The 25,003-nt window shown below is 38.0% G+C and overlaps 1 protein-coding gene across 2 annotated transcripts; it reads left to right on the forward strand.

Moving 5' to 3' along the window:
- The first annotated feature begins 3,128 nt into the window (after window positions 1-3,128).
- Window positions 3,129-25,003, forward strand: LOC115675292 (1,4-alpha-glucan-branching enzyme 1, chloroplastic/amyloplastic-like). Of its 2 annotated transcripts, none has more exons than XM_030597891.2 (22): window positions 3,129-3,519; window positions 4,627-4,781; window positions 6,641-6,897; window positions 7,891-7,989; window positions 8,354-8,396; window positions 8,935-8,994; window positions 9,747-9,827; window positions 12,498-12,614; window positions 14,034-14,117; window positions 14,661-14,782; window positions 14,930-15,049; window positions 15,711-15,840; window positions 16,051-16,161; window positions 17,924-18,052; window positions 19,428-19,531; window positions 21,112-21,256; window positions 21,684-21,831; window positions 21,953-22,020; window positions 22,952-23,029; window positions 23,800-23,955; window positions 24,362-24,436; window positions 24,554-25,003. In XM_030597891.2, exons 1-22 carry the CDS (start codon window positions 3,387-3,389, stop codon window positions 24,671-24,673), a joined length of 2,535 nt encoding a protein of 844 aa, XP_030453751.1. In that variant the 5' UTR covers window positions 3,129-3,386; the 3' UTR covers window positions 24,674-25,003. The 2 variants fall into 2 exon arrangements, with proteins under 2 accessions (XP_030453751.1, XP_030453753.1); XM_030597893.2 differs by having other exon boundaries at window positions 3,378-3,519; window positions 4,632-4,781.

Genomic DNA, 25,003 nt, shown 5'->3' on the forward strand with positions numbered 1-25,003 from the left:
TCGTCAATCAATGAACAGACAATATTACGAGCACACATCACATGCGTTATGTGTCATTAATCAACTTTAATCTCCACTCCAAGGTACATGTCCAATGCGCTCGTTGGCCACGCATGGAGGAACATCCCGTCTAGCAGGGTCCGATACACCCTCCGGTCTGCCGTAGTATACGCCGGTATTCTCATCGGCCCGTGCGGGCTTCATAGTCCACTAACCACGGCATCCTGATCAAACTCCTAAGGCATGGCACCTCCTAGGCATCATAGTCTACTGACCACGGCATCCCGCTTTCCCTACGGCTCCTCGGGGCATCGTCGTATGTAAACCGACGGCATCAATTCATCTCTTAGTTACATATTCACATGCACAAACGATCTTTTCATTTATCACGTGCATAGCTCACAATGAACTTACCACTTACCGTGCACTCCTCGGACTCCAAACCAATTCATGAGTATCAAATTTGCCTCATCATATTAAGACCATTAATACCTCATTGGAAAGCTTAGAATATATAGATTTTGTCTCCAGAAAACATTGAATCGAAATTCCAATGTTCTCAGATAGGAAATAATGGATCATTGAAATCTGGCAAAACTGGGCAGTTTTGTATTGTTCAAGAAATCATACTTAAATTATAGTAAATGGACCCCGAAAATTTCAAAATTTGAATATGTCATAAACAAGACTTTAGCAGACATTTTCCATGAAGAACACAATCTCTGAATATTTATGTAAACCCAACTTTTAGTAACTTAAAGTCAGACCAAAACTGGCCCGCTGGAACAGAATGATTGAACTAAAAAAAAATACTCATTTCACAAAACAAACCTTTTCAAAACACTTCAAAATTTTTATACGTTGTAGATATGAATTTTTTTAACAACTTTTGTGAAGGAAGTATGTCTAATTTCGAATTGGAAATTTTTATAAAAATTCGAGAAGACATAAAGGTCACTGATTTTACTGTACTGAACAGATTTAATACGGTAAGAAATAGGGTCTTCGTGCAATCTATTTGAACTCAGAAAAATCTGAATTTAAAGTATGTTATATTCCAAGATTTTTTGAACAACTTTTATGAATAAAGTTTTGCAATATTTGGACCACAAAAAGCTCTATAAAAATGGAAAACAGTAGAAGTCCAGCAATTTTGATTCTGGAAACCAAAGCCAAAGTTCAAGAAAACGACTCTAACTTGAAACCCACTAATTCTCATACAAGAAAACTCAAAATCAGAAGTCCAAACCAACATGCAACATCCATTTCCAACTTAATTCAGCAACCTATACCCACAAAACTTATTTCAAAAGGTCTAAACCAACATGCTTGGGCAAATACACAATCAAACCATTCTCTCCCACAACATCCAGCCACCACATTATCCAATCCGAGACCCGAACTCGACATGCAAATACTATGATGGTTAGTATAGAGTGAGAGGGCACACTTGCCTCAACGGCGAGTGTGGTGGCACAACGTGTGGGTCTTGGTGGGGAGAGAGAGCACAGAGCGGCGGTTTCCGGGCTCGCGGTGGTTGCTGCTACTGACGCGAGGAGACGGGACGGCGGAGGGAGCAGTGACTGGTCGGACGGCATCATGTGGTGGGCAGCTGCCGCGACTGGGTCGGGCGGCTGGCAAGTTTCGAGTGGAGAGAGAGAGAGAGAGAGAGAGAGAGAGAGAGAGAGAGAGAGAGAGAGAGAGAGAGAGAGAGAGAGAGAGAGAGAGCCAAAGGGGAAGAGAGGGGGAAATGAGAGGGAGGAGATGGAGAGTCAAGGACTTTTCCCCTTTCCTTACATGCAAGGCCATTGGCCGAGTGGGGTGATAGAGCCACCTGGCCAAGGATAGGCGCCACTTGGCGCTCCTCCTCCGCCAAGTGGCGGAGGGGAAAGAAAAGAGAAAAAGAAGAAGAAAAGAGAGGAGAAAAGGGGGGCGGTGGTGATTCGGCAAGATAGAAAAAAGTGGGGCGGTGACGGTGGTGTTCTGGGCGGCATGGCGACGGGAAAAGGGAAGGAAAATGAACATGAGGGCGAAGCGGTAAAAAGGTCAAGTCGCGTGATGACGCGGCATCGGAAACGGTCGGTGCGGCGGCGATTGGTACCAAGAAACACGGCACACTTCTTCATAGACAACAAAGGTGATGGTTTCCAAAATTTCCGTTGACGAATGCCCTAATTCTTTAGGATCCTTTCATTCCTCTAATCATATAGAAGTTTAGGATGTTACAATAAATTCCCATGAAATATCGCGAACAACTTAAAATTTAATCGATCTTCCCCCTTATTCTTAGTAATTTATCTTAATGATTGCAACGTTCCCCTTTTCAGTTATTCAGCAGTGACATTAATAATTTTATAATCGGTGATTGTTTTTTCAAATATTCGTGACTTAATATCTTTTTTAAGTCATCCGATGGTTGAAAACATACTCTTAATTTGACGGTTCAAATTAAACGGCTACCGTCTCGTAAGAAACATAAGATTTTCCCCGATAGCAATTTAAATTTCGAAAAGTTTTCTTCTATTAATAATTTAATTATATTCCAAATTGCATGATGGGGGGATCAATCATGTGATCAGGTGGTGATGATAATGATGACATGAAAGCCAATTACCATATATTCAGTCAGCCATCACAAAAAGGCCCTTTTTCCCTCCCCCCTCAACTTGCATTTTCTGTGACATGACAAGATAGAAAAACGCAACCAAAGCCTCACCAAAAAGAGCCCCACAAAATAAGAAAAAAAGAGAGAAAAAAACACAGGAAATTATCCCTTGAGAATGTCAGCCACACACCCTTCTCCCCTGATCCCCCCCTCCCCTCTCGCCACCGTCGCTCTTATCCCCGAAAACCGTAAAAATCAGGCAAAAAATCAACGGCCCAGAAAGATCCTTGACCCCACCGCCCCCCTGGAGTGGGTCGCCCCATCATCATTACAAATTTAACGGACGAGGGGGGCTCTCTTAAATTAAATTTACATCCCGAGTTCGATACGGATTCGCGGTAAATCGGGTGCTTAAGCCAAGGTAAACATCGTTCACCGATCTCCATGCAACTCTCGACTGCACACGTATTGCCTTCCGACTAGTTCCGAGTTCCGACCCCCTGCGTCCTTTGCTCGTTCGTTCTTGTCGCGTAGCCATATTCTCAGTTCTCTTCCGCTCTGCCACGGAAAACAATAAAAATCGTCTCTTTTCCCGTTCTTCCCTTTTCTCCTCTCGCTGGAGTCTGCTCTGAGATCTCTCTTCGGCTTCTAGATCTGTTCACTCCCTCTCTCTGCTCTCTTTCTCTCTACCGCTCTGCGCATTCTGGGTTTGCTTCGTCTTGGGTTTGTCACGGGAAGGAGCAGAAGAAAAGGGGAGGCGTAAGTGTGTAGTGGGGTCGACATGGTGTATACGCTGTCGGGGATTCGGTTCCCCTCCGCACCGCCGGTGTGCAAGTCCTCTCCCTCCGGCTTCAATGGCGACCGCAGGAGCTCTGGCGTCTCGCTCTTGCTGAACAACAAGGCCTCCCTCTCACGTAAACACAGTCTCTTCTCTCTCTGTCTCTCTCTCTCTCTCTCTCTCGTGGTTGGGTCGTGCACTTGGTTCGATGGTTTTTGGCTTTTTTGCTGATCCGGGTCGCCTTTTCCTTGTGTTTCTTGTACGTTGGAGTTTATAAGTGATTTTGGGTTGTGAATGTTAGTGCAATCTGCCTTGGAAGTGGATCGAGAATGTTGGACTTGTTGTGAGCGAGCGAGCGATTACTTCGTTCAGTGTTCAGTTGAATGTTGTGCGAGGGAAGTGAAAAAAACGGTTCGTCTGATCGAATGCTTAACCACCTTTGCTCTGCCTGCTTAATTTGCAATGCGTACGTGTTTTGCGGGGCCATGCGCTTCCTTTAGCTCGAAGCTTTTTTTATCCTCGACGGTTTTTGGATCCTCAGCTGTGCAAGTAATTTTTGTATCATTGGTTGGTTAATGTCTCTTTCTGTCCTTGGTGCTGAGTCGCATGCCTTTGTTCGGATTTTTGTATGTTACTACTTTGAGAAATATCACACTGTTCCTACATTTCATCGTTATTGTCCGAAAGCTCAGCATATGGGCAGTTTGGATCTTCGGTGTTTTATTCGAATCTTCAACTTCTCTCAACTTGGCTCAAGTCATCTTTCCTGGAGAATCATCGCTTGGAATTTCTTTAGATACAATTTTAGAGTTAAACCTCATAGATTTACTGGACCACAGTCTGCAGACATGGACTCTTTGTCTCCGCATATTGGGAATGGAAGTGATCGAACATGATTCTTTGTAAGTACATTGGTGGTGGTCTGAAAAGAAAAAGAAAAAGTTAGGCCAAAGAATATAATTAGAAAAAGTCAAGCTAGACAACTAAGATTGCATGCTAGAGCTTCCTTATGATATGTGGATACTGATTGTATCGTGATTTTATATAATGATGAAGATTCTTGAATCTAGTTCCCTAGCAATGGTGCTTCTTACCTTATGGGCCTGTATTCATGGACTACTCATTTGTGAAGGCTGATTTTCTTATCAGGAGCACTACTGTTTCCCAAAGATAGTCGTCCATCTATGAGTGATGACTGGTTTCCTTATCTTACATATGAAGCTAACCTGGTGCCTATTTGTAGGGAAGATATTCGCCGGAAAGTCTTCTTATGATTCTGACACCTCATCCTTATCCTTAGCTGCATCTGAGAGAGTCCTTGTTCCTGGTGGCTACAGTGATGTCCCTACTTCCTCAACAGATCAGGTGGAAACTTCAGGAGCAGTTGCTGATTCCCAGGTTCGTGATCAACATGCTAGTCCATTTTGAATATATTGAGCAATCGGAGCCACGTTTGAGTGACGTTGCTGGAATGCTGTTCTTCTTCTGTCGCATATTATATTATTTTGTGGTGATAATGTGGTAGTAAGTTGGCACTTATAAAGAACAATATGAGATAATCATAATTACAATGCCAAAATTTGGAGGTTTCATAGTGTCGTTGAGAGAGACAATGAAAAGCTGCCGAGTAATTTTCACCTATCGGTCAATCTAGAGTCTAGACTACTTAATTCTTAACACCTCAAGTGTTGGTTCAACTATTAAAAATTTCTATGGACATTAATTTTCTGCTCTAGACCACTTCCATCTGATTGTTTTTTTTTTGGCCATTCATCTGAACGCATATGGATATTAGAAATTTGTCAAAAAACAAATGAGAGGTGGGCACTTCAGAATTCTGAATTGATTAATGCCCTCTGTCATTTCAAAGTTAAAAACCATAATATCTTACTTACTAAAAGTTACCATTTACATCTCTCTGTATGAACTGAGTTTTTGTCATGCATAGTGAACTTGCTGTCAGTCCTGCAAGCTGTACATGTGTCTTGGTGCAGGTTTGTGTCTATGGGCATAGGTGGGTGCATGTGGACGGGCGTAGTTGCATAGATGCGGTCGTGTTGATTCTCTCATGTAATTACATGAGCAGGACCGTGCGTCTGTCATCCATATATGGGCGTGTCTCCTTTTTGGTTTTTGTAACGGACATGGGACAGTGATTTTCCATGGACTCTCAACTCACCATTTGTCCCCCAAAAAATCTCACTCCTCCCTCTTTCTCCTCTTTTGTGGGTTCTCTCTCAAGGATGATTTGTCATTCATCTATGCAAACAAAAGTTCAACATCTGTACTTGTCAATTGCTTTGGCAGGGCTTCCTGATGAGCTAAAGTAGAGGCTTAGGACTTGTTATCTTTTTGGGTTAGGTGTTGAGAGTCAATGCCCCCATGTGTGCTAGGGGTTGGTGTGGGTGTGGGGAGGCTGGGTGGGTTTCTATTATTTCTTTCTTTTTTCTTTGTTTGGGGGGTGGGCACTTTGCATTTTTTTGGAGCTACAGCGTACTGCTGTTTAGGGACAGCTGATATTATGGTTTTTCAAAGTTTTTACCTATCGCGATTAGTAATGAAGGCTGATCCTTAAATATGTTCTTTCGCTAAAATTATATTACTTTAACTGGTGTATGATATGGATGGAATGTCTGTTGTCATTGTACAACAGAAAAACCAAGCCTTTCCCACCAGGTTGATTTTATGGAACTTTATATATACATATCTATGTTCTGTGTGAAATTTTCAGCAAGCTCCCAAACTCAAGATCTTTCCTTTTACTCTCCTTTTTACGTCCTTTTAGGCTGTTCTTAACCTCTTTTAACCCAAATCTCCATCCTAGAGTCGCATCTTCTAAAAAAACAGCCAAAGGCCGCTATTCCACACGTCAGATTGTCAATTATGTGATTAGAAAGTTCTTTACAGTGGAACTACTGCACTCTCTATAGGCTCACAATCAAAATTACTACAGATAGGCAAATAGCTTTCCCCCTATGTTTATGGGCTCACAATTGAGATGCAGCCATTGTATGACTTTTGATGAAAGAATTATATTATGGATTTATAGATTTAAATCTGTGATGCCAGCTGAACCATCATGCTTATTTCTCTTGCAAACATGGCTAGTGATCAGTTTATCTTATACACTTTTGACATCCAAAACCAAAAATAACCTCATGTCTCTGTCTTTGATTGTGCTTATACTAAAATTAAATTTTGGAATTGATCTGGAGTTGTTTAAATGACCTTTTCTCCCCTCTATACTGTTCTTTTAGATGATTCATGATTCCAATGATCTGACCTTGGAAGCTGGAGAGGAGATTGAGGTGAAAGAGAAGCAAGATTCTGTTTCTTCATCAGCTATAGGTGATGGAGACGCTTCTGAAGAAGTGAAATCTGCTCCCTTACAAGATGTTGCAGTAATTGAGAAAGAAGAAGTAAAGAAAAGGACAATCCCTCCGCCTGGCTCTGGTCAAAAAATATATGAAATAGACTCACTTTTGCTGGGTTATCGTGAGCATCTGGACTACCGGTGAGATGCTTTCGCTCTCTACCTATGATAATGTAACATGCAATGTCCTAATCCTATAGTATGCATTTATGTTTTAATTTTTGTTTCATTGAAGTTGTAATAACTCGTGCCACCGGGCGTACTCGACCCAAATGATGATTAAAAATTTAGTGTATAATCAAGTTTCAAGTTGCACTCGGTAATGACTTATCTCCCATTAATTGGTACATGAGGGTAATTGTGGATATTCATTACCCTTTGCATCCACTTTTTCCTATGAGTGGTATTTTTGGACTTCTCTGTGCTGGTTACCAACTAGCTATAACCCTTTCCAATTGGTTCTCTTCTTTATTTCAAGTCTGTAATTGTAATTTGTAACTGACATGATTGGCCAGGCAGAAGTCATATAGACGGAAGAATGGAGAAGTCGAGAGAATTATAGGAAAAAAAGAAGTAAGAGGCAGGCGATAAGCTCAATAAAATTTTCAATAGATAGGATGTATGAAGAATGATTAAAGATTCAAAAATAATTTCAATGTACACAAAAAAAAAAAATTCTCAGTGAATTTGCACTTGTTAAATCTATCACAGCATCTTCATCATTGACTTTACTTGGGATAGAAAGCAGAATAACTTGTTTTATTAGGACATATTATTATTCTTTCAATGCTCAGTTTTTTTTAGCGGTCAATGATCATAATGAATGGATCTTTACCATAAAAAGCAACAGCTTAAACTGTGTGCTCACAGGATCGTTTGAATCTTGTGATTACAATCACTTTTGGAAAAGTCATTGTTTGTCTGCATGATAAGGAGTTAGCGACTTTTTCTTCTTATGAAGCTCAATTCTTCTGTCGAAAGAGAGTGCTTAAGGAAAGAACCAAATTACTTGCAGTATTGCAGTCTTCACTCATGAAATCTATAGTACATAATTATTTGGTTATGTTGATTTAGGTTAAGTTCATAGTAAGCACTCTTCTCTCACTTCTAAATTTTGCATTTCACAAATTTCAGTTTTGGACAATATAGAAGAATGCGTGAAGCAATTGACAAATATGAAGGTGGGCTGGAGGCATTCTCTCGGGGTTACGAAAAGTTTGGCTTTACTCGCAGGTCTCACTTTTTGTTTTAGTATAACATGTTCTGCATATTCAGCTCTCTGGCATTTTGATACCTGGATTCACCAAATGTCTTATTCTTTCTCATGATCCTCAGTGGCTTCTTATAAACTATATATATGTAATAGAGCATAAAGGAATTATTGAGCCATTAGAAAGTACTAAAGAGTAAGATATTGCATGCGTATTTATGAACTTACTATCTATGCAATTTGTAAGCATTTATATTGTTCACAGCATTCATGTTGTCCCCCTGATCATATATGTATGTATATATGTACTTATGTTTTATGCATATGCATACTTTGGCTACAAGAGTATCTCGCAGTAATTTAACATGGTCTATAAAAATTTTCCAGTGCTGATGGCATAACATATAGAGAGTGGGCACCCGGAGCGAAGGTTTGTTTCTGCTTTTCTCTTCTCTTCCCTGTTCTTTAATGAACTATAATGAATAGCGAATTACACAACATCTACAACACAATCGAGGAATACCTATGTATTATTTCTGTATCAATTTTAAAAGTTCCAAAATGCAACTCCATACTTATAGTTGCAGGATGTCAAGATGCTCTCTCCCTCAAGACTCTCCTATTTGTTTCTCTCCAAGACTAACCGAAATATTCTAAAAAGACCAAGTTCAACTTCCTTTTCTCTCTAGAACTACTTAGACCTTTTTATGGCTTGAATTCCTAACACATAATCTCGAGTCACCCATTTTCTACTTTCAATGAATGCTCCTTCTGCCTGGATTTGAGACTGCACTTTAATTGTGTTTATCCATGGTTTTTTAACTTTCAATGAATGCTCCCTCTGACTGATCTTAGATGTGCACTTTGATTGTGTGTTTTTTATGTTCTTCTCATCAATGCTTTGGCTGAGATGTTGATCTCCTCTTTTTCTGTAGTTCTGACGCATGTTGGTTCTGTATAATTTTCAGTGGGCAGCATTGATTGGAGATTTTAACAATTGGAATCCGAACGCAGATGTTATGACTCAGGTATGCTCTTTTTGCTTTTCTTATTGCATTATCATATGTTATGGATGTGAATTGTTTTCTCTCTCAGCTGATGCTGGTGAATAAGGATTGCTCTGTCAAATTTAAGTGAAGGGATGAGGATGTTAAGAGTTTTACAGATTTTCTCATGCTGCAAGGGGAATGACTTTATGTATCACATCATCTCTTTTGTTTCTGTGCTTCCTTTGTGATATGTTTATATGTAGCTTCTTCATGTTCTTGAGGACAGTGGCATTCGATGCAGAAAAGATCGAGGCAAGGCTTTTGAGTAACTGAAGCTTTTTACTTGATGATATGTAGGAAGCACAGCAGATCTCTTGATGTTTAGTGTATTAGTGGATGCATGAGCATGACCATGTCTGTCTGATAACATGTGCATAACATAGACAAATTGTCTTTTGGATTTTTTGTGATAGAAACTATAGACTTCAAATTTTCTTCTTGTTTAAATGCTATCTTGATATCACGAGAATGTTTTAAGGGTTTTCTTATGACAACGAGAATTTATTCTTGCTAGTAATGAATGATTTATTTCGTGGATGCACTGTGTTGTATTGTGTGAAGTAGACATGATCTGATAAACGAGTGATATAGGTCATTTTGCTTTGTTAAGATATTTGTGTAAGACTCTTGATGGTATGATATCTTATTTGTAATAGAATATATTTGTTTTTCAAATTTATGTTAGTAGTCATCTAAACTGATGCTCAAATGCATTACTAATTTGCGAACAGAATGAATTTGGCGTCTGCGAGATCTTTTTGCCTAACAATTCAGATGGTTCCCCAGCAATTCCTCATGGTTCTCGAGTAAAGGTAGTCTCCTTTTGCATGAACTCTTTATCTGCCTTCATCAAGTTGGGTGATTCATGAGAGTAGCATAACCTTATTTCCTGGAAATGAATGTCTAGATATAATCAAGTCTCAGCAGCGAATGCCATGCGTCTAATTGAATCTTCCACCCTTAAAAGAAATACGAGGATGGGACAGCTTTGTGAAAAGGATTTCTATACGGATTATATAGCAAATTTAAATTTATCTTTACCCAATCCTCTCAGTATAATTTGGAGTATAGGAACTCAGGATGTGGAATTTCTTTATAGGATATTGTTATTGATCTTTAAGCAAAACCCTTGCTTAGGAATTATGTGGTATACACAAATTTTTAAGGGTAGTTTCAGGCTGTGAAGGAATGATCTGAATGGGCTCGTATGCTATCCGAAGTAGATCATATTCCACTCATACATCCAAGTTGCGTGATGCCCTCTAATATGAAATAAGTAGAGCCAGTCCTAGAGGAATTGTTTAATGTAGGATTGATATGTGGGTTGATTAAGAGTCCTTAGGATACAAATTAAGAAACCATATTGTTTCACATAGACTTGGTGAGTCTTCAAGCATCATTAATAAAGATAGTCCATAATTAACTATAGTGATATGATAGATGAATTGTTAGTTAATAGTTACTTCTAATGAAAGTTGTGATTATGACAAAGCTAGTTTTGTAAATATTGATTGTTCTTTTTTGCTTCATATGGGAAGATTAAGTTATTTTATTGAAATTTGTACATATTTTTCTATTTTCAATTTATATGACTTTTTTGTTTTCGCAATTACAGTCCTGGAACTAATACATGTATTATGAAAGTGCTACTTGTTATGGAACTTATACACATCTCTTTAGTTTTCTACCATGATGGGAAAGCTTGACTCATCTTTTAGAATGCTCTGTTGCCAAAAACTGGTTCCAACAAATACTAGTAGGCAAACTTTCACTTCTGCCTTCGGACATTCAATCAATTACTGTTTATACATGATAGTTTGGCCCAAGTCTGATATGTAGATGTTTGAAGCAGAAGTTGTTCAAAGTTTGTTGTGCTTATGATTTTTGAGGGAAATTGTCTCTTAAATTATCAAAATAATGCTTTAAACTGGAATAATCTAAGTTGCAAGTTCCAAACAGTGAGCAATAGCTAAAACTAAACAAGTCACAGCACAAAAGCTGCGTATATTTGTCATATACTCCTAGAAAGCTTTGATTATTCCATTCAAAAATTTGAAAAGCATATTCTCTATCTCCTATGGCCCAAAACCCCATTGCGATATTTGGAGATAGAAGTTCGTAATCATTGTCACTCCTTTAAATTGCCCGAAATAAAAAGGAAAGTTTATGATTACCCAAATGAGTTAGCCCCATGGTAGTTCTCTTTTAATGTATCATCATTGTACTCCTCCTGCTCGTGTATCTTATATAGACAGTGGAAAGTTGATATAAGTCAAGAACTCTTCATGTAGCGGGATGCACCTCCAACTTATGGACAAATTTATTACCTCGATAGACACCTCTATCTAGCAAGTCTGTGTTGTCCTGCTCGTGGGTTATTTACTTCCACATACCAACTGTGGTTCCCTTTCTTGGCTGTCATTCTTTCGTTATGTTCCATCAAGACTCTTGACTTGAGTAATTTTCCACTACGACATTCAGTAAATACTTTCAGAGCCATGTAATTGTCAGTGACTGTTGAAGAAGATGAACCATATGACATGAAATCAGTCCACTGCAAGATAGTTAATTTTCATTAGAAGAATAAGTGCTTCATCTCTTTCCAAAGGAGAAAGGAAAGAATTGCTTGAACACATTTCCTACAGCTGAACTTGAGAAACTATTGAGATAAAATTAAAGTACTTTTCTTCGGAAGATATTGATGCTTCCAACTCTCTAATCGTCATTTGAACATCTCTTTTTAATTTTTGGACTGTGCTTTTACTCCTAGTGTAATACCTTGGTAGATCAGAGCAACCTCAAAATTGTGCTGTTTGATGGACTGAATAGCGTGAATGCTGCTTTCAGGATACATCCTTTCATTTTAGTGGAGTAGATATTACCCATTGTGAGATTTTATGGGACCACTACCAACTGTTCTAAAAGCTTAAGCTGTTGGATTTAGGCGTGGTTTAATATTTAATTACTCTAACATGCCCCCTCACGCTTAGTCTGGTCTTTTTGCCTAGTACTAAACGTGGACATATTTAATTCGGGAGGCAAATGGGGCCCGGAAGGATTTGAATTTAGGACCTCCAGCTCTGATATCATGTGAGATTTTATGGGACCACTACCAACTGTTCTAAAAGCTTAAGTTGTTAGATTTAGGCGTGGTTTAATATTTAATTACTCTAACACCTATATTGACTGCAGTTGTAAGGCCATGAGCTACCCAATGAGACGAATGTGCTATGCAGTACCACTTTATTTAAATAGGAACAGAATAACAAAATCAATTTTTTTCGTTAGATTGTTGTTTTGGAAGCACGAGGCCATTCTCCTATTGTTTCATCTCCTGAATAACCTTTTTGGTGAAGAATGAATAATAATGAATTAAAGCTGAATTTTTTGCAGTTGTACATTACATATTCAGCTCAATGCAAAATATCGATCCTCCATCAAAGTGTATTGTGGTAATTATTATTTGTTTAATGGAGATGTAGATTCGCATGGATACACCATCTGGCCTCAAAGATTCAATTCCTGCTTGGATCAAGTTCTCTGTTCAAGCTCCAGGTGAAATTCCATACAATGGGATATACTACGATCCCCCAGATGAGGTATGTCATATAATTTTTCACTACTCGTGTGAGGAGGGCTCTCTTCCTGTGGTGGGAATGTTATTTACTTTTGTTATTGCACCCAATTCATTTATTGAAGTAATATATATCATATCAAAGGCCTTTTCTCCCAGTCTTTTGGTAGTGATTGTTTTCTGTTTGGCGGAATAACTTGTGGCATGCCAATCTCACTATTAGATTTTGAGTATTCTACTACATTGCGTGACATAGTTAGCATCACTTTAGTAACTTTTCATGTCTTTTTTTCCTCTCAGTCATGCAAGAGAATAATCAATGCTAGCATGACTATCCTGTAATGTAATGAATCTTGCGATGAGCTAGCTCTTTTTGAACCAAATTATACAGTGTTAACCAATCTAGCTTTGTAGTAAGTGAATGCCTTTTCTCCTCCAGGGCTCTAATATTATTTTCTTTCCATATAGATATAGGTATCTGGGAATGAGGCAGATAATTTTTCTTATGTTAGCCCGTCTTTGGATCATCCCCATGTCACTATATGTGAAAACCAGGGACCACTGTTGACCTACCAGTTGTTGAATAAGCAGCAGGGACAGCATACTTAGGTTGCAGAAGTACAATAGCTCACCTTCACACGACCTGAGTCTGACAGTCTGTCCTAGTTGCCTCTGGCTGGAACATAACGCATATTTTATCCTGAACCGAAGCTCTATTCACTAGGGTATTCTTTGCTTCTCATTTTGCAGATAATTCAGAGTCAAATCATTCTCTCATAGAAACTTCCACACCTAAAAGAGCTAGTTGAGGGACTTAATTTTCCGTCTTTAACATTTGTGGAAAGTTGTCTGCTTCCTGTTAAAAATCTTTAGACAGGCTGTGATGAAATAATCATATAAGGATTCATAAGTATCTTTTTCCAAGAGCACTTGAGGTTTTCGGGTCTAAGATGATTGAGGGATACTTTTTGTTGCACACTGAAGCTACTTTTTAGTTATACTTATGTTCCATCCCACTCTTCAGGCTCTGTCAAATAGCATATTCTATCTTTTACCTCCCTTGTTACTTATAGTTGGGGGCATGAGAACATCTTTATTTCTTGCAAAGATGAGTATATCTGGATAACCCACCATTGATACTGATTCAATTCCCTACACGGAATATAGTTTGTGAGTATGCAATTTTATTCTTTGGAATATCTCATTTACATCCGACTGATATCTGTGTACCTGAAAGGTCATGTGAATGGGATAATTGTTGTGAATCTGTAGGTGACTAGCAAATGCAAAATTGATCATGCTGGATACAGATCTCTCAATATAAACAAAAATAATGCAGGATTCAGTACAATGTATTGTGTTGATGTGATGCTTGCAAAGTCAAGTCATTACTAGTTTGTGTCTATCTGCAGAGGTAACAGTAAATTTGAAACTATCTTTACAGATGAAGCATGTTTTCAAGCACCCCAGACCAAAGAGGCCAAATTCACTTAGGATCTATGAATCACATGTCGGAATGAGCAGCACGGTGAATTTCTTTTTTCAATCTCTTTCTTGAGCCTAAAGTGCCCTTTTTTTCTTTCGGATTTGTTCTTTTTTCTCCTCATGACTAGCTATAGTCGTGACAATTTCCATTTAACGTCATTTCTCATATCATGATGCTTTCAAAAATAGATCAGGCTGGGAGTGATGCAACTATAGTTAATTAATGCATCCTTGAGGCCAGTTCTTTCAATCGTTTTGTTTTTTGCCTATGGCTTATGGACTTAAGAGTAAATTTATCTATGGTAATTGCTTCCAATGGCTGTATTCTTTGTAGCAAACGATGTTTTGGTTGGTTCCTTATTAAGAAAATCCACTTTGACCTATTTCTATCAAAGGCATGCCAATTTTCTTAAACTTCGAAGATTTGTCCGGTTTCTTCTTTGAGAATACAATTCACTGTTTCGTATATGTAGCGATCAAGAATGATCTCAATTCTTCTAGGATTCTTTCTTGTTTTTCATGTCGAGACCTTTTTCTTTTCCCTTTACTGCTCTTCACCATTGATTTGTTCTGTGCTTTGATGCAGGAGCCAGTAATTAATACTTATGCCAACTTCAGAGATGAAGTTCTTCCTCGTATAAAAAAACTTGGTTACAATGCAGTTCAGATCATGGCAATCCAAGAACATTCATACTATGCAAGTTTTGGGTAAATTGCTTATGCCCTGGAATTTTCCATGTATATTCTAATTCTATCGTTAATTTTTTAATGAAATCAACTGTGCAGTACATGACTGGCAGGTTGCCAATCATGTTTGATTTTTGTTCGCTATAATTCCAACTCTTTCTGTTGCAGGTATCATGTCACAAACTTCTTTGCTCCTAGCAGCCGTTTTGGAACCCCTGATGATCTCAAATCTCTAATAGATAAAGCCCATGCGCTGGGTATCCTTGTTCTCATGGACATTGTCCACAGGTATCTGGTGAATTTCAGTTTTATTGCATTGAGTAGGATGATTGTTAATTTTGAATTTCAGAATTGTGATTTATCATTAGTACAAGTTCATTAATGATCTGTACAGTACACTAATGTGGTAATTTAAGAAGCTTCATCATTTTTGTAAGTCAAATTCAAAACAAGACGAAACATGAATCATGCAAGAACTGTTTTCTAGAAGAAAATGTGTCAGAGTGATTACTAGGTGAATCTGTCTCAATAACTGTGCAATTTGATTCTACTGTACTGGGGCATCATTTCTGTACTTATATTTCTGAGTAATGTTGAGATCGTCTGATTTTCATCTGCGTGAAATGAATAGGCCGATAGCAATTGCAGTAGTTGAATCTTTGTGGTTTTGGATAAGAGAGAGTGGAAAGTTGACCTTTATTGTCAAATACGAGACAAATCTGTACATTATTGACACCCTTAGCATTACAAGTGAATCTGCTCTACAGTAATGAAGTCATCATTTCTGAATTCACTTATGTTTGCGACATCAGTCTCTTCATTATCCTCTTTCGTATCATCTGCCAGTTGTCTCTCATTCATCTTATAAAATTGATTCTTTTTACTTTGTGATATACTTTAATACCGCTCCTTTCATACTATCCCTGGTTACTCGTTTTTTTGCCCACAGCCACGCATCAAATAACGTGTTAGATGGGTTGAACATGTTTGATGGAACGGATAGTCACTATTTCCACTCTGGGTCACAAGGTTATCATTGGATGTGGGATTCTCGCCTTTTCAATTATGGAAGCTGGGAGGTATGTTCTCCTGTGCAACCTTCTAGCGAATTAGTATTTTTTGTAATTAAATTTGTACAAACTTGATTTCCCCCTGACTCTGGAATGCGTTGTGTCTATTCTTCTCCCCTTCCCTTCTCCCTTCTCCCCCCCTCTTCCCTCACCCGTTTTCCTATGCCTCATGGGAGACATCTTCTTGTGCCTAATAATGTTAAATCCTTTTTGATCTAGGTATTGAGGTATCTCCTTTCAAATGCAAGATGGTGGCTTGAGGAATACCAATTTGATGGTTTTAGGTTTGATGGTGTGACATCAATGATGTATACTCACCATGGTTTGCAGGTAACATTCTGATATTACAGTAACCAATATAGGCACTCTGTTGAGTAATTACATGTGCTTTGAGTGCGCATGCTTGTACGTACGTATGTACGTAATTATGTACAGGCACTATGTGAAAATTTCAACCCAAAAACATACATTAGGTGGAGAAAAGCTATATGCACATAAGGCTAGTTGAAACTGCATATTAGCGCGATGTTATATATGCTTTAAGAATATGTAAGCTACTTGCATTCTTCACCGCAACATAAAGCTTTTTAATCTAGTTTGAAGTTTAAGGCTCTCTCTTTGTCACTGAGCATTACCTGTATGATTCCTTGGAGAAATTGTGGTGTTGACAGGAGCACCATCGACTTGAGTTGAGCTGCCTTATTTCCAGGGGAGCTTCACTCAACTCAAAAACTCATGCTCAAAGTTCAACTTAAGCTCGATCTAGTATCAATAACTGTGCTGAAGTACGAGTCAAGCATTAATTAAGCTCAAACTCCAGTCTTAAAATGTAAAATTGGAGACGCAACATGCTTTTGAGACATATATCAAACAATCTTCTTTAAAGTTACCTTCAAATCTGTTTCTTCTGGCTTTTGTACCCTCCAGAATTTTGAAAACGAAGTATATCAAGCGGTCCAATAGCTGGCTAAGAAGATAGTACCAATGCCGAATGGATGTATCTTATTTCCTATTTGCTTTATGGACAGGCCAACTGTTTGGATCATAATCTTTTCATATCGATTGATAGATAGCCTATTAAGTTCTGGTTTTTTTTGTTTTTTTGGGGTCAGATATTAAGTTCTGGTTGATTGACAGAGTTTTGGGTAAATAAATCTTACATGTCAATACTTGAACAATTTGAGAAGTTTTAGGTATTCGAAAATCTCTGATGCGACCAGAAAAAACTCAAAAGCAAAAAGTAAAAAAAAATAAGTCACTCCAAAAAGACCCATGAGATGAATGGAAACTTAAGACAAACCCATTTTAAGTGATTACCAAAGGTCGGACTTTTATGTGATTGGTGATTTCCAACTTGCACCACTATGGCCTACGTTATTCTGTATCTAGGCAACAGGCCAATGTTTATGGGTATGAAATTGGTGTGGTGTAGGTGTGGGCATGGGAAAGTTCATCTCAAGCTGGAAAATTGGCTTTTGCAAAAATACTGTGAGTCCAAATCACCATAGAGTAACTTAGCCAAACTTAGAATTAAAAAAGAAAATACATGTATAGCTTGATCGCAAACAACTTCAGATTTTCCATTGTAAGGAGGCCCATAATAGGGATCCAATCTTGGGTCTTTGAAGGACTCACCGTTTAACCAAAAATATGAAAAGGTGATAATATTGGTTGTATACCGCCTGCCTCACTACCATAGGAAAAATAAAATCAGAAAGGTCACCTTTTTTTTTTTGGGTTTGCTAGAAAGGTCACTTGGAAAATATGTTCTACATTTCTTGATGATACACTCACTTTTCATGGTTAAGGGCCACATGGCTCAAACTCAAACTTTTGAAAGTTCAGGCCAATTTTCTTAAGTGGGCTGCATTATTTTGAACCCTCAGCTGTAAAACAAATATAGCAAGCGTGATGCTAATGTTTCCTTTTATGGTTTTGATTGAAATTATTTTCCATTTACTAAAATGTATCTTGCATATTTGCTCTTGTATATTTACTTTGATTCGATGTAGCAGTTTGTTTTTTGCCATTCAGTTCACTCTTGCTTCCTTGTAGTGAAGCACAATTTCCTAATTATTTGGTATTTTTCCAGGTAGCATTTACTGGAAATTACAATGAGTACTTTGGATTTGCCACTGATGTGGATGCTGTGATTTATTTAATGCTTGTGAATGATCTCATTCATGGGCTTTTCCCCGAGGCTATTACTATTGGAGAAGATGTATGTAATTTCTCTTGCTCTACAATTTTGTTTTCTCTCAACTGTCACTTTTCCGGCTAGGCATAAGCAATATGAAACCATTTATGTTGACTGCTTGGATTCTGATTCATATAGACACTATTGTCTGATCCATGCATTTTGAAGACTTGACGATTGTATAAGTTACATTCTCCTCCCCTTTATAGCATCTTCTTCTTTTTTTCAGTTGCTGTTGGATAAAAACTGCCATTTGGTGCCTATTAGCTCCACTCAATATCTTTATGCATCCATGATGTGGAACCCACTATTTTAAATGCATTGCTCCATGGAATTAACTGGTTAATAGAGTGAAGAACATAAATATGGTATAATGTTCACCATCAATTTGGTTGCTCTAAGTCAGTGCAAACTCTTCTATATTCTTGCATGATTGCGAACCCACTCTAGCTTATGTATCTCACCAGTGAAATTTAGTCCATTAAGAAAGTGCAAAACTTATAGTAATTGGATTCAGCTGGTGAAAGCTTCTTAGCGATCGAATTGCCCAACTATAGTATTATCTCCAACAGTTTATTATATGCAAACCACATATGAGATTTTTGTTGTTGAATTTGACTGGAATCTATTCCCAGTAACCGAGTTGTACCTCCCTCAACATATGCTAATGTGCGATGTTGGGACCATTCTCAGGCAGGTGGCTTCTCTTGAGATGGTGAGACAATGTGAAAAATCCGTTTTAACACACCAGAAACAAATGTCTCTGGCAGCTGTTATTGAATGACTGACTGTCAAAGACATTGATATGGAAGAACAATTAAATTATAAATGGTAGTTATTGGCAGTTCTTCAGATACAGTTGCTAAGCATTGGGTATGTTTATCCCAATTCCTAAAGAGTTTCAACCTTCTCAATAGGTGCTTAGAGGATTGAGAATGACGGGTTAAATAATTTGCTGAAGAACTGTGCTTAGAGGATTGAGAATGACGGGTTAAATTATTTGCTGAAGAAATTCTCTTTGGAAGCTTAGCTTTCTGTTCCATTAGTCATAGTTTTTGCAAGATGAATATAAAAGATAATGATAGCTTGACCTCATTGAATTTACAGACTGAAACCCTGCTAGTGTAAGATACAAAAAAAAAAAAAAAAGTTTGCATGAAGTTAGATGTATGGAATATTAGTTGCACTTGAAGAGTTTTGCATCCAAGTTTAACATTGAAAAACTCTTCAAAGCGGTGATTCTACGCTGTTTCCTAGGAATTCTTTAACCTGATCTATACTGGAAATATCACTGTGAGAAACTATTTTCAGCTTTTAATTGGCTATAATAAGTTGGTTGGTCAATGAGGCACTGAGTTGCTGAATTTTTTAGCTCATCTTTGGTTGACTGTCCTTACAGGTCAGTGGAATGCCAACTTTTTGCATTCCTGTCCAGGATGGGGGTGTGGGATTTGATTATCGCTTGCATATGGCAATAGCTGATAAATGGATTGAAATTCTCAAGTACGTTGCTATCTTCTTTTCGAACCTCTAATTGCATGTACACACAATAATGCGCATGTAATTGCTAATGTCATTTGCATGAGTATCTTGTCCATGCATGGGAAGTAGAAAAATTTCGACAAGATGATAGTCCAATTTGCTTGACAAATATGTAGGGGTAAGGGTCCATAATGAAAGATAAAGTCAGTCTCTCAGATAAAGTTCTTTATCATGGCGTAGAGTTCGCATTTCCATACAAGGAAGCAAATTAAAGCATCTGAAGTAGAATAGGACGTAATGCATAACACAGAAGAATATTAACCAAGGAATGCACTGTAGTTTTTGAACTATAGAGGGTCAATTGACTGCCAAACTTTTATTCATGTCCCATTTTTTAGTTCTTAATGAGGATGATATTGATCCAAAAACTTTTGGATTCATACGACATGAGGTAGAATTAAATGATTCATCCAAAAAATTTTGGATTCATACGACATGAGGTAGAATTAAATGAAGGTAAACTATTTCATTATCAGTGATCCTAGTAGAAAAATTGGTCAATAAGAACAAAATATTCCATATTTCTGGCCTTGGTGGTTTGTATCTTACAAAACATTAAAAAAGAATCTGTCCGATACATCTGAAGGTCAAGATAAAGTAAGTGAAGGAGAAAAAAATGACATGAGCATGTATCCTTAATGTTTTCTTTATGGGGTTAATCAATGATAAGGACATGGATCATGCTGTTGGATTATTAACTGTGGCGTCCAGTTCTGCAATGGTGGTCAATTAAAAATGTCCCCGTTGGGATCTGCCTGTTTGGCTCACCCTGCCCTATTCACCACAGGGTGTTTTTTCTGTTTCTTTTTGTTTTTTTTTTTTTGGGGGGGGGGGGGGGGGGGTGCTTGGTAGGGAATTATCATTGTGATCGGGTGAGGAGAGGGATGGGGACTTTCTGCCTAGGTCTGCGCCTCATACACTTTCTTTGTTGTTTCCCTTGTTTTTCAATTCTAAACAAGTTATACCTAGTGTTTTGTGATCTTATTTCTTACTATCATAAGGTTACTCATTTCGAGAATGTCCTGAAAGCTAAACTTTTATGTTCACTTTGAGAAAATGTTATCAAAATGGTTATTTTTCTTAGATTTTAGAGCACCAATATTACTTGTCATTCATTTCAAGAATGTCAGTTAAGCTAAAATTTTGTCTTTTGATACGATATAATCTCTATAAGAAGTTAGATGTGAAAAATGTAAATGAGGCAAATTGGTTTGGGGGGGAGGGTTGTTGCAAACACAGATCCTGGCTTCAGCCCACTCCAGTACTATCTCTGTGTGCCATCGTAGTCAATTCATGGTAACATTTATGTGCAGTTTGTCTGTAGTTCTGATTTGGATGACACTGACATTGTTTACCTGTTTATGATTTTTTCATCACCAGCACCACATTCCCTATTGTATGTAGTGTAACTCTATGATGAATGCTCTTTCCTTGTTTTGTATGTCCTGATCAACAAATTGGTACTGAAAGAAATGCATAACATGAATAAAATTATCGTCTTTGCTTTGCATACGTCTGATCAACAACTTAACTTCTTACAGAAAGAGAGATGAAGACTGGAAAATGGGTGACATTATTAACACACTTACCAACAGAAGGTGGTTGGAAAAGTGTGTTGCCTATGCAGAGAGTCATGATCAAGCTCTGGTTGGTGATAAAACTATTGCTTTCTGGTTGATGGACAAGGTCAGACAAAATATTATCTAAGTTAGCCTACAAATACACTGGTGATGGGTCTGCTTCTTTTGCTTGGGCATTAAAATTCCTAGATAATACTTTTCTTTTATATTCAAAATGGTTTGATTGATGCTTATTTTGTCGAGTATTCTGATTCAACTTGATCTTTTGTAAGTTATGTGGTGTTTAGAAACATTTACCAAATTAATGTCGCCACCTGTGCTTCTGCTGCAAGTTCAAAGGGATTGGGTGCTGAATAGTTTGTATAACTGTGCAAATGATTTGTGCTTAAAATTACTGCTTTTGGATGTTAATGAGATAGCTTCTCATGAACATTATTTTTCATTATAGTGGAAACTTGAATGTACATGATTGACAGTGATGAATTAACATGTATATCTTATGATGATTCATCAGTCTTACGGCTTCTTTTCAGGATATGTATGATTTCATGGCACTGGATATACCGTCAACTCCTGTTATAGATCGTGGAATAGCGTTACACAAGATGATCAGGCTCATTACAATGGGATTAGGGGGGGAGGGATATTTAAATTTCATGGGAAATGAATTTGGACATCCTGGTGAGTTGTCCTTCTTTCATATATTTGAGAATTATGTTTGAGGATTCTCTTTCTAATTGTTGCCTGCTACACCTCTTGATGGTTCTGCAATAACAAGGGCTCATTACTTTTTCTTGAGTAGAATGGATCGACTTTCCAAGGGAAGGGAACGGTTTGAGTTATGATAAATGCCGGCGAAGATTTGATCTAGTAAGTTTCTTATCAGCCTCCAAACCAATATTGCCATGCTTGTTTTCAAAATCAAGAATATATCTCTCTGCAATTTCATATAGAACAGCTTGCTATTCAACTCAAGTCATCAGTAAGGCTCAAAATATTGTAGACTACAGAATAGAAATAAGCCAAGAATAACAGATGCCTGATTTTCTTTCTTTTTGTTGGTTAGAAAGTCTGGCTACAATTTCTACACTTCATTTGTCAGCCTGATTTCTTTATGACATGTAGGTAATTCAACATGCTTTGTTTTAATTTCCAGAGAAGATTCTAAAACTGCCAGTGTTCTTCTAGTTCACCTTTCTCTTGTTAGATCCTGTTTAATCAACATATGTCGAGCATTTTTAAATTTGTCTTCACTCTTTAGCGTCCGAACCAACTGTGTCAGCGCCATTTAACTGCTTGATATGGACATAGATGCCCAATCACTTTACATAGCCCTTCTGTTTCTTGTAACTGTTCCGTCACGAAATTTTTCATGAAGCTCTTGTGGACTTCAATGGGCTACATAGCACAAGAGAGAGGATTAACTTTGTGCGAGTACCCCAAAACCATTATAGAAGGCAAACACGATCCGAAAAAAGAAATCGTGAATGTTCTAGAGAAGCTAGTTTCTTTGCTGAACTCTATTCTGTATTAGCGTCATGGAGTCAGTTCTGCATACTGATAATCACATTTCCATCAAATGTCCAAGCTTGCTATAGATTTGTGAACTTTCAAGCTACTAGGGGGCATAAGCACTATCCTTAACTAGCTTGACTTGCATTTAGTTTTCGGAACATGTACATGTTTTATCTCACCTTATCTGTTATTCTATTTTTATTCTTCTTTTGTTGACTAACGTAGGGCCATTGATATTACTCCTTGTTTTGCTGTTTCTTGCAAACTGATGTTCCTACTTGTATAGGGAGATGCTGATTATCTAAAATACCGGGGACTGCAAGAATTTGATCAGGCTATGCAGCATGTTGAAGAAGCTTATGGCGTAAGTTTTTAATGTCACTCTTGTAAGGTTCTATATGATGAAAAAGTGCTGCAATCTCACAATTTACCTTTTGGATGTGAAAAATGAGTAGAGAAATGGCCCATGGGGTTTGGAGGATAGCGTATGATTTGGAGGAACTTGAGCATTTCTATTTGCGAAGACACCACTAGTTTCTATGTAGATTATGTTCTTGTTGACGAGATGATTCAATACCACTCTAGCTTCATTCCGCAGGCTCCTCTGAAGGATATATTCACTTCTGTGACCTTGTACATCAAATTATATTCACCTCTGTGACCTTGTACATCAAATTCTCACCACAATCTATATTAAGAATTTTCGACAGTCAGAAGTAGGCCAATCTTGGATTAAATAATGGCTTTATGCAATTTGTTTACCTGAGCATGTTTGTTTTTCGTTTAATAAGAGAATTTCACTGTTAGGCACCAAGGGGGTGCCAACCTAGTAACAGAAAGAGCTCAAAGCATAAAGGGACCTCATTCAAAGAATAGGGAATCCGCAAAATCAATGAAAGCATTTACATCCAATTACCAAAAGTATGAAAGTTTAAACCAGTTTTGCCCTTTTTAGGGGGTTTCCATTTTTGTAGGGACAATGCCCTTGTTGTGATAGGGCTATATTCTTCTGTTTTGCCAATAAAAGAGTACACTTCCACTTTCTATGCTTTTTTTTGTGATTCTCCAATATTTTCTTGTGGTCCGGACACCTATTTAGAAAAAACAATGAATTCTGATTTTGATGCGCTGCAGTTCATGACTTCTGAGCACCGATACATATCCAGGAAAGATGAAGGAGACAGGATCATTGTCTTTGAAAGGGGAAACCTTGTGTTTGTCTTTAATTTTCACTGGAATAATAGCTACACGGATTACCGTATAGGCTGCTTGAAGCCTGGAAAGTATAAGGTATTTCCTTGTAAATCTTCTATGGCGATTCCAACACATGCTAAATCTCTCCTTGCATGTTGGTGATTTCACTGATATATTAGGCAGTCTTGTCCTGCATGCACCTGTGATTTTATATCTCCTGCATTTTCAATTTCGATCTTAATTCTCAATATAGATACGTCAGATTGTTCTACCCTCTGCTTTGAGCTTTTGACTACTTCTGTCATCAGCATGCCCTCACATTATAGTGTTCTCAGATAACTGATTTCTTCCCGGACGCTAAAAGATCAAGCAGAAAGAATTTCACCAATTTATTTTTTTCATGGCTCTTTCTTTTTCTTCCCCATATTAAACTGGAGTTTGCATCTTCCCCTTTGGATAAGTTCGCTTGAGTGTGTCTAAACTATGTTGTTTCTTCATTCAGATCGTCTTAAATTCGGATGATGCCTTGTTTGGAGGGTATAGTAGGATTGATCCCTCCGCGGAGTACTTCACCTTTGTAAGATTTTCACTCAGGCTCTGTACAACATCTTTCTTGTTTTCTTTTTTCTCTTTTCCCCTCAGGAGCTCATTAATTTGAATTAAGCAATCTTAATTTCTGGTCTGTTCAATGCAGGATGGGTGGTTCGACGACCGACCCCATTCCTTCCTGGTGTATGCACCTTCCAGAACAGCTGTAGTCTACGCCCTCGTAGAGGATGAGCAACTACCTGTTAAAGACTTGGAAAAATCTTGAAATGCTTCAGTCTGATGTACAACCGATGTGTACACAGGGCCAGTCTATGCAAAGTGGCATCTGGGCAAAAAGAGGTGCAGGAGCCCTTGGAGTCATAGCGTCACAGGTCGACCATCCCAGAGACAACAGATAAGAGGAATTAGACCGACCGCTGGAGGTTATGCACGGCATCGAGAAACAACCTTTTTGTAAAGTTTGTGGGAAGTATTCTATGCAACAGCAGATGACTAGTGCTTGATAGACGCAAGGGCTTTGTATATGGGATAGACACTAATGATGTACAGTACACAGTGATTATAGTTTATTTATCGCGAGCTCTGCGATTCTCCA

This window comes from Syzygium oleosum, unplaced genomic scaffold (assembly GCF_021117445.2).
Source record: "Syzygium oleosum isolate NSW1041296 unplaced genomic scaffold, Sole_v2.1 Sole_v2.28, whole genome shotgun sequence".
NCBI lineage: Eukaryota > Viridiplantae > Streptophyta > Magnoliopsida > Myrtales > Myrtaceae > Syzygium > Syzygium oleosum.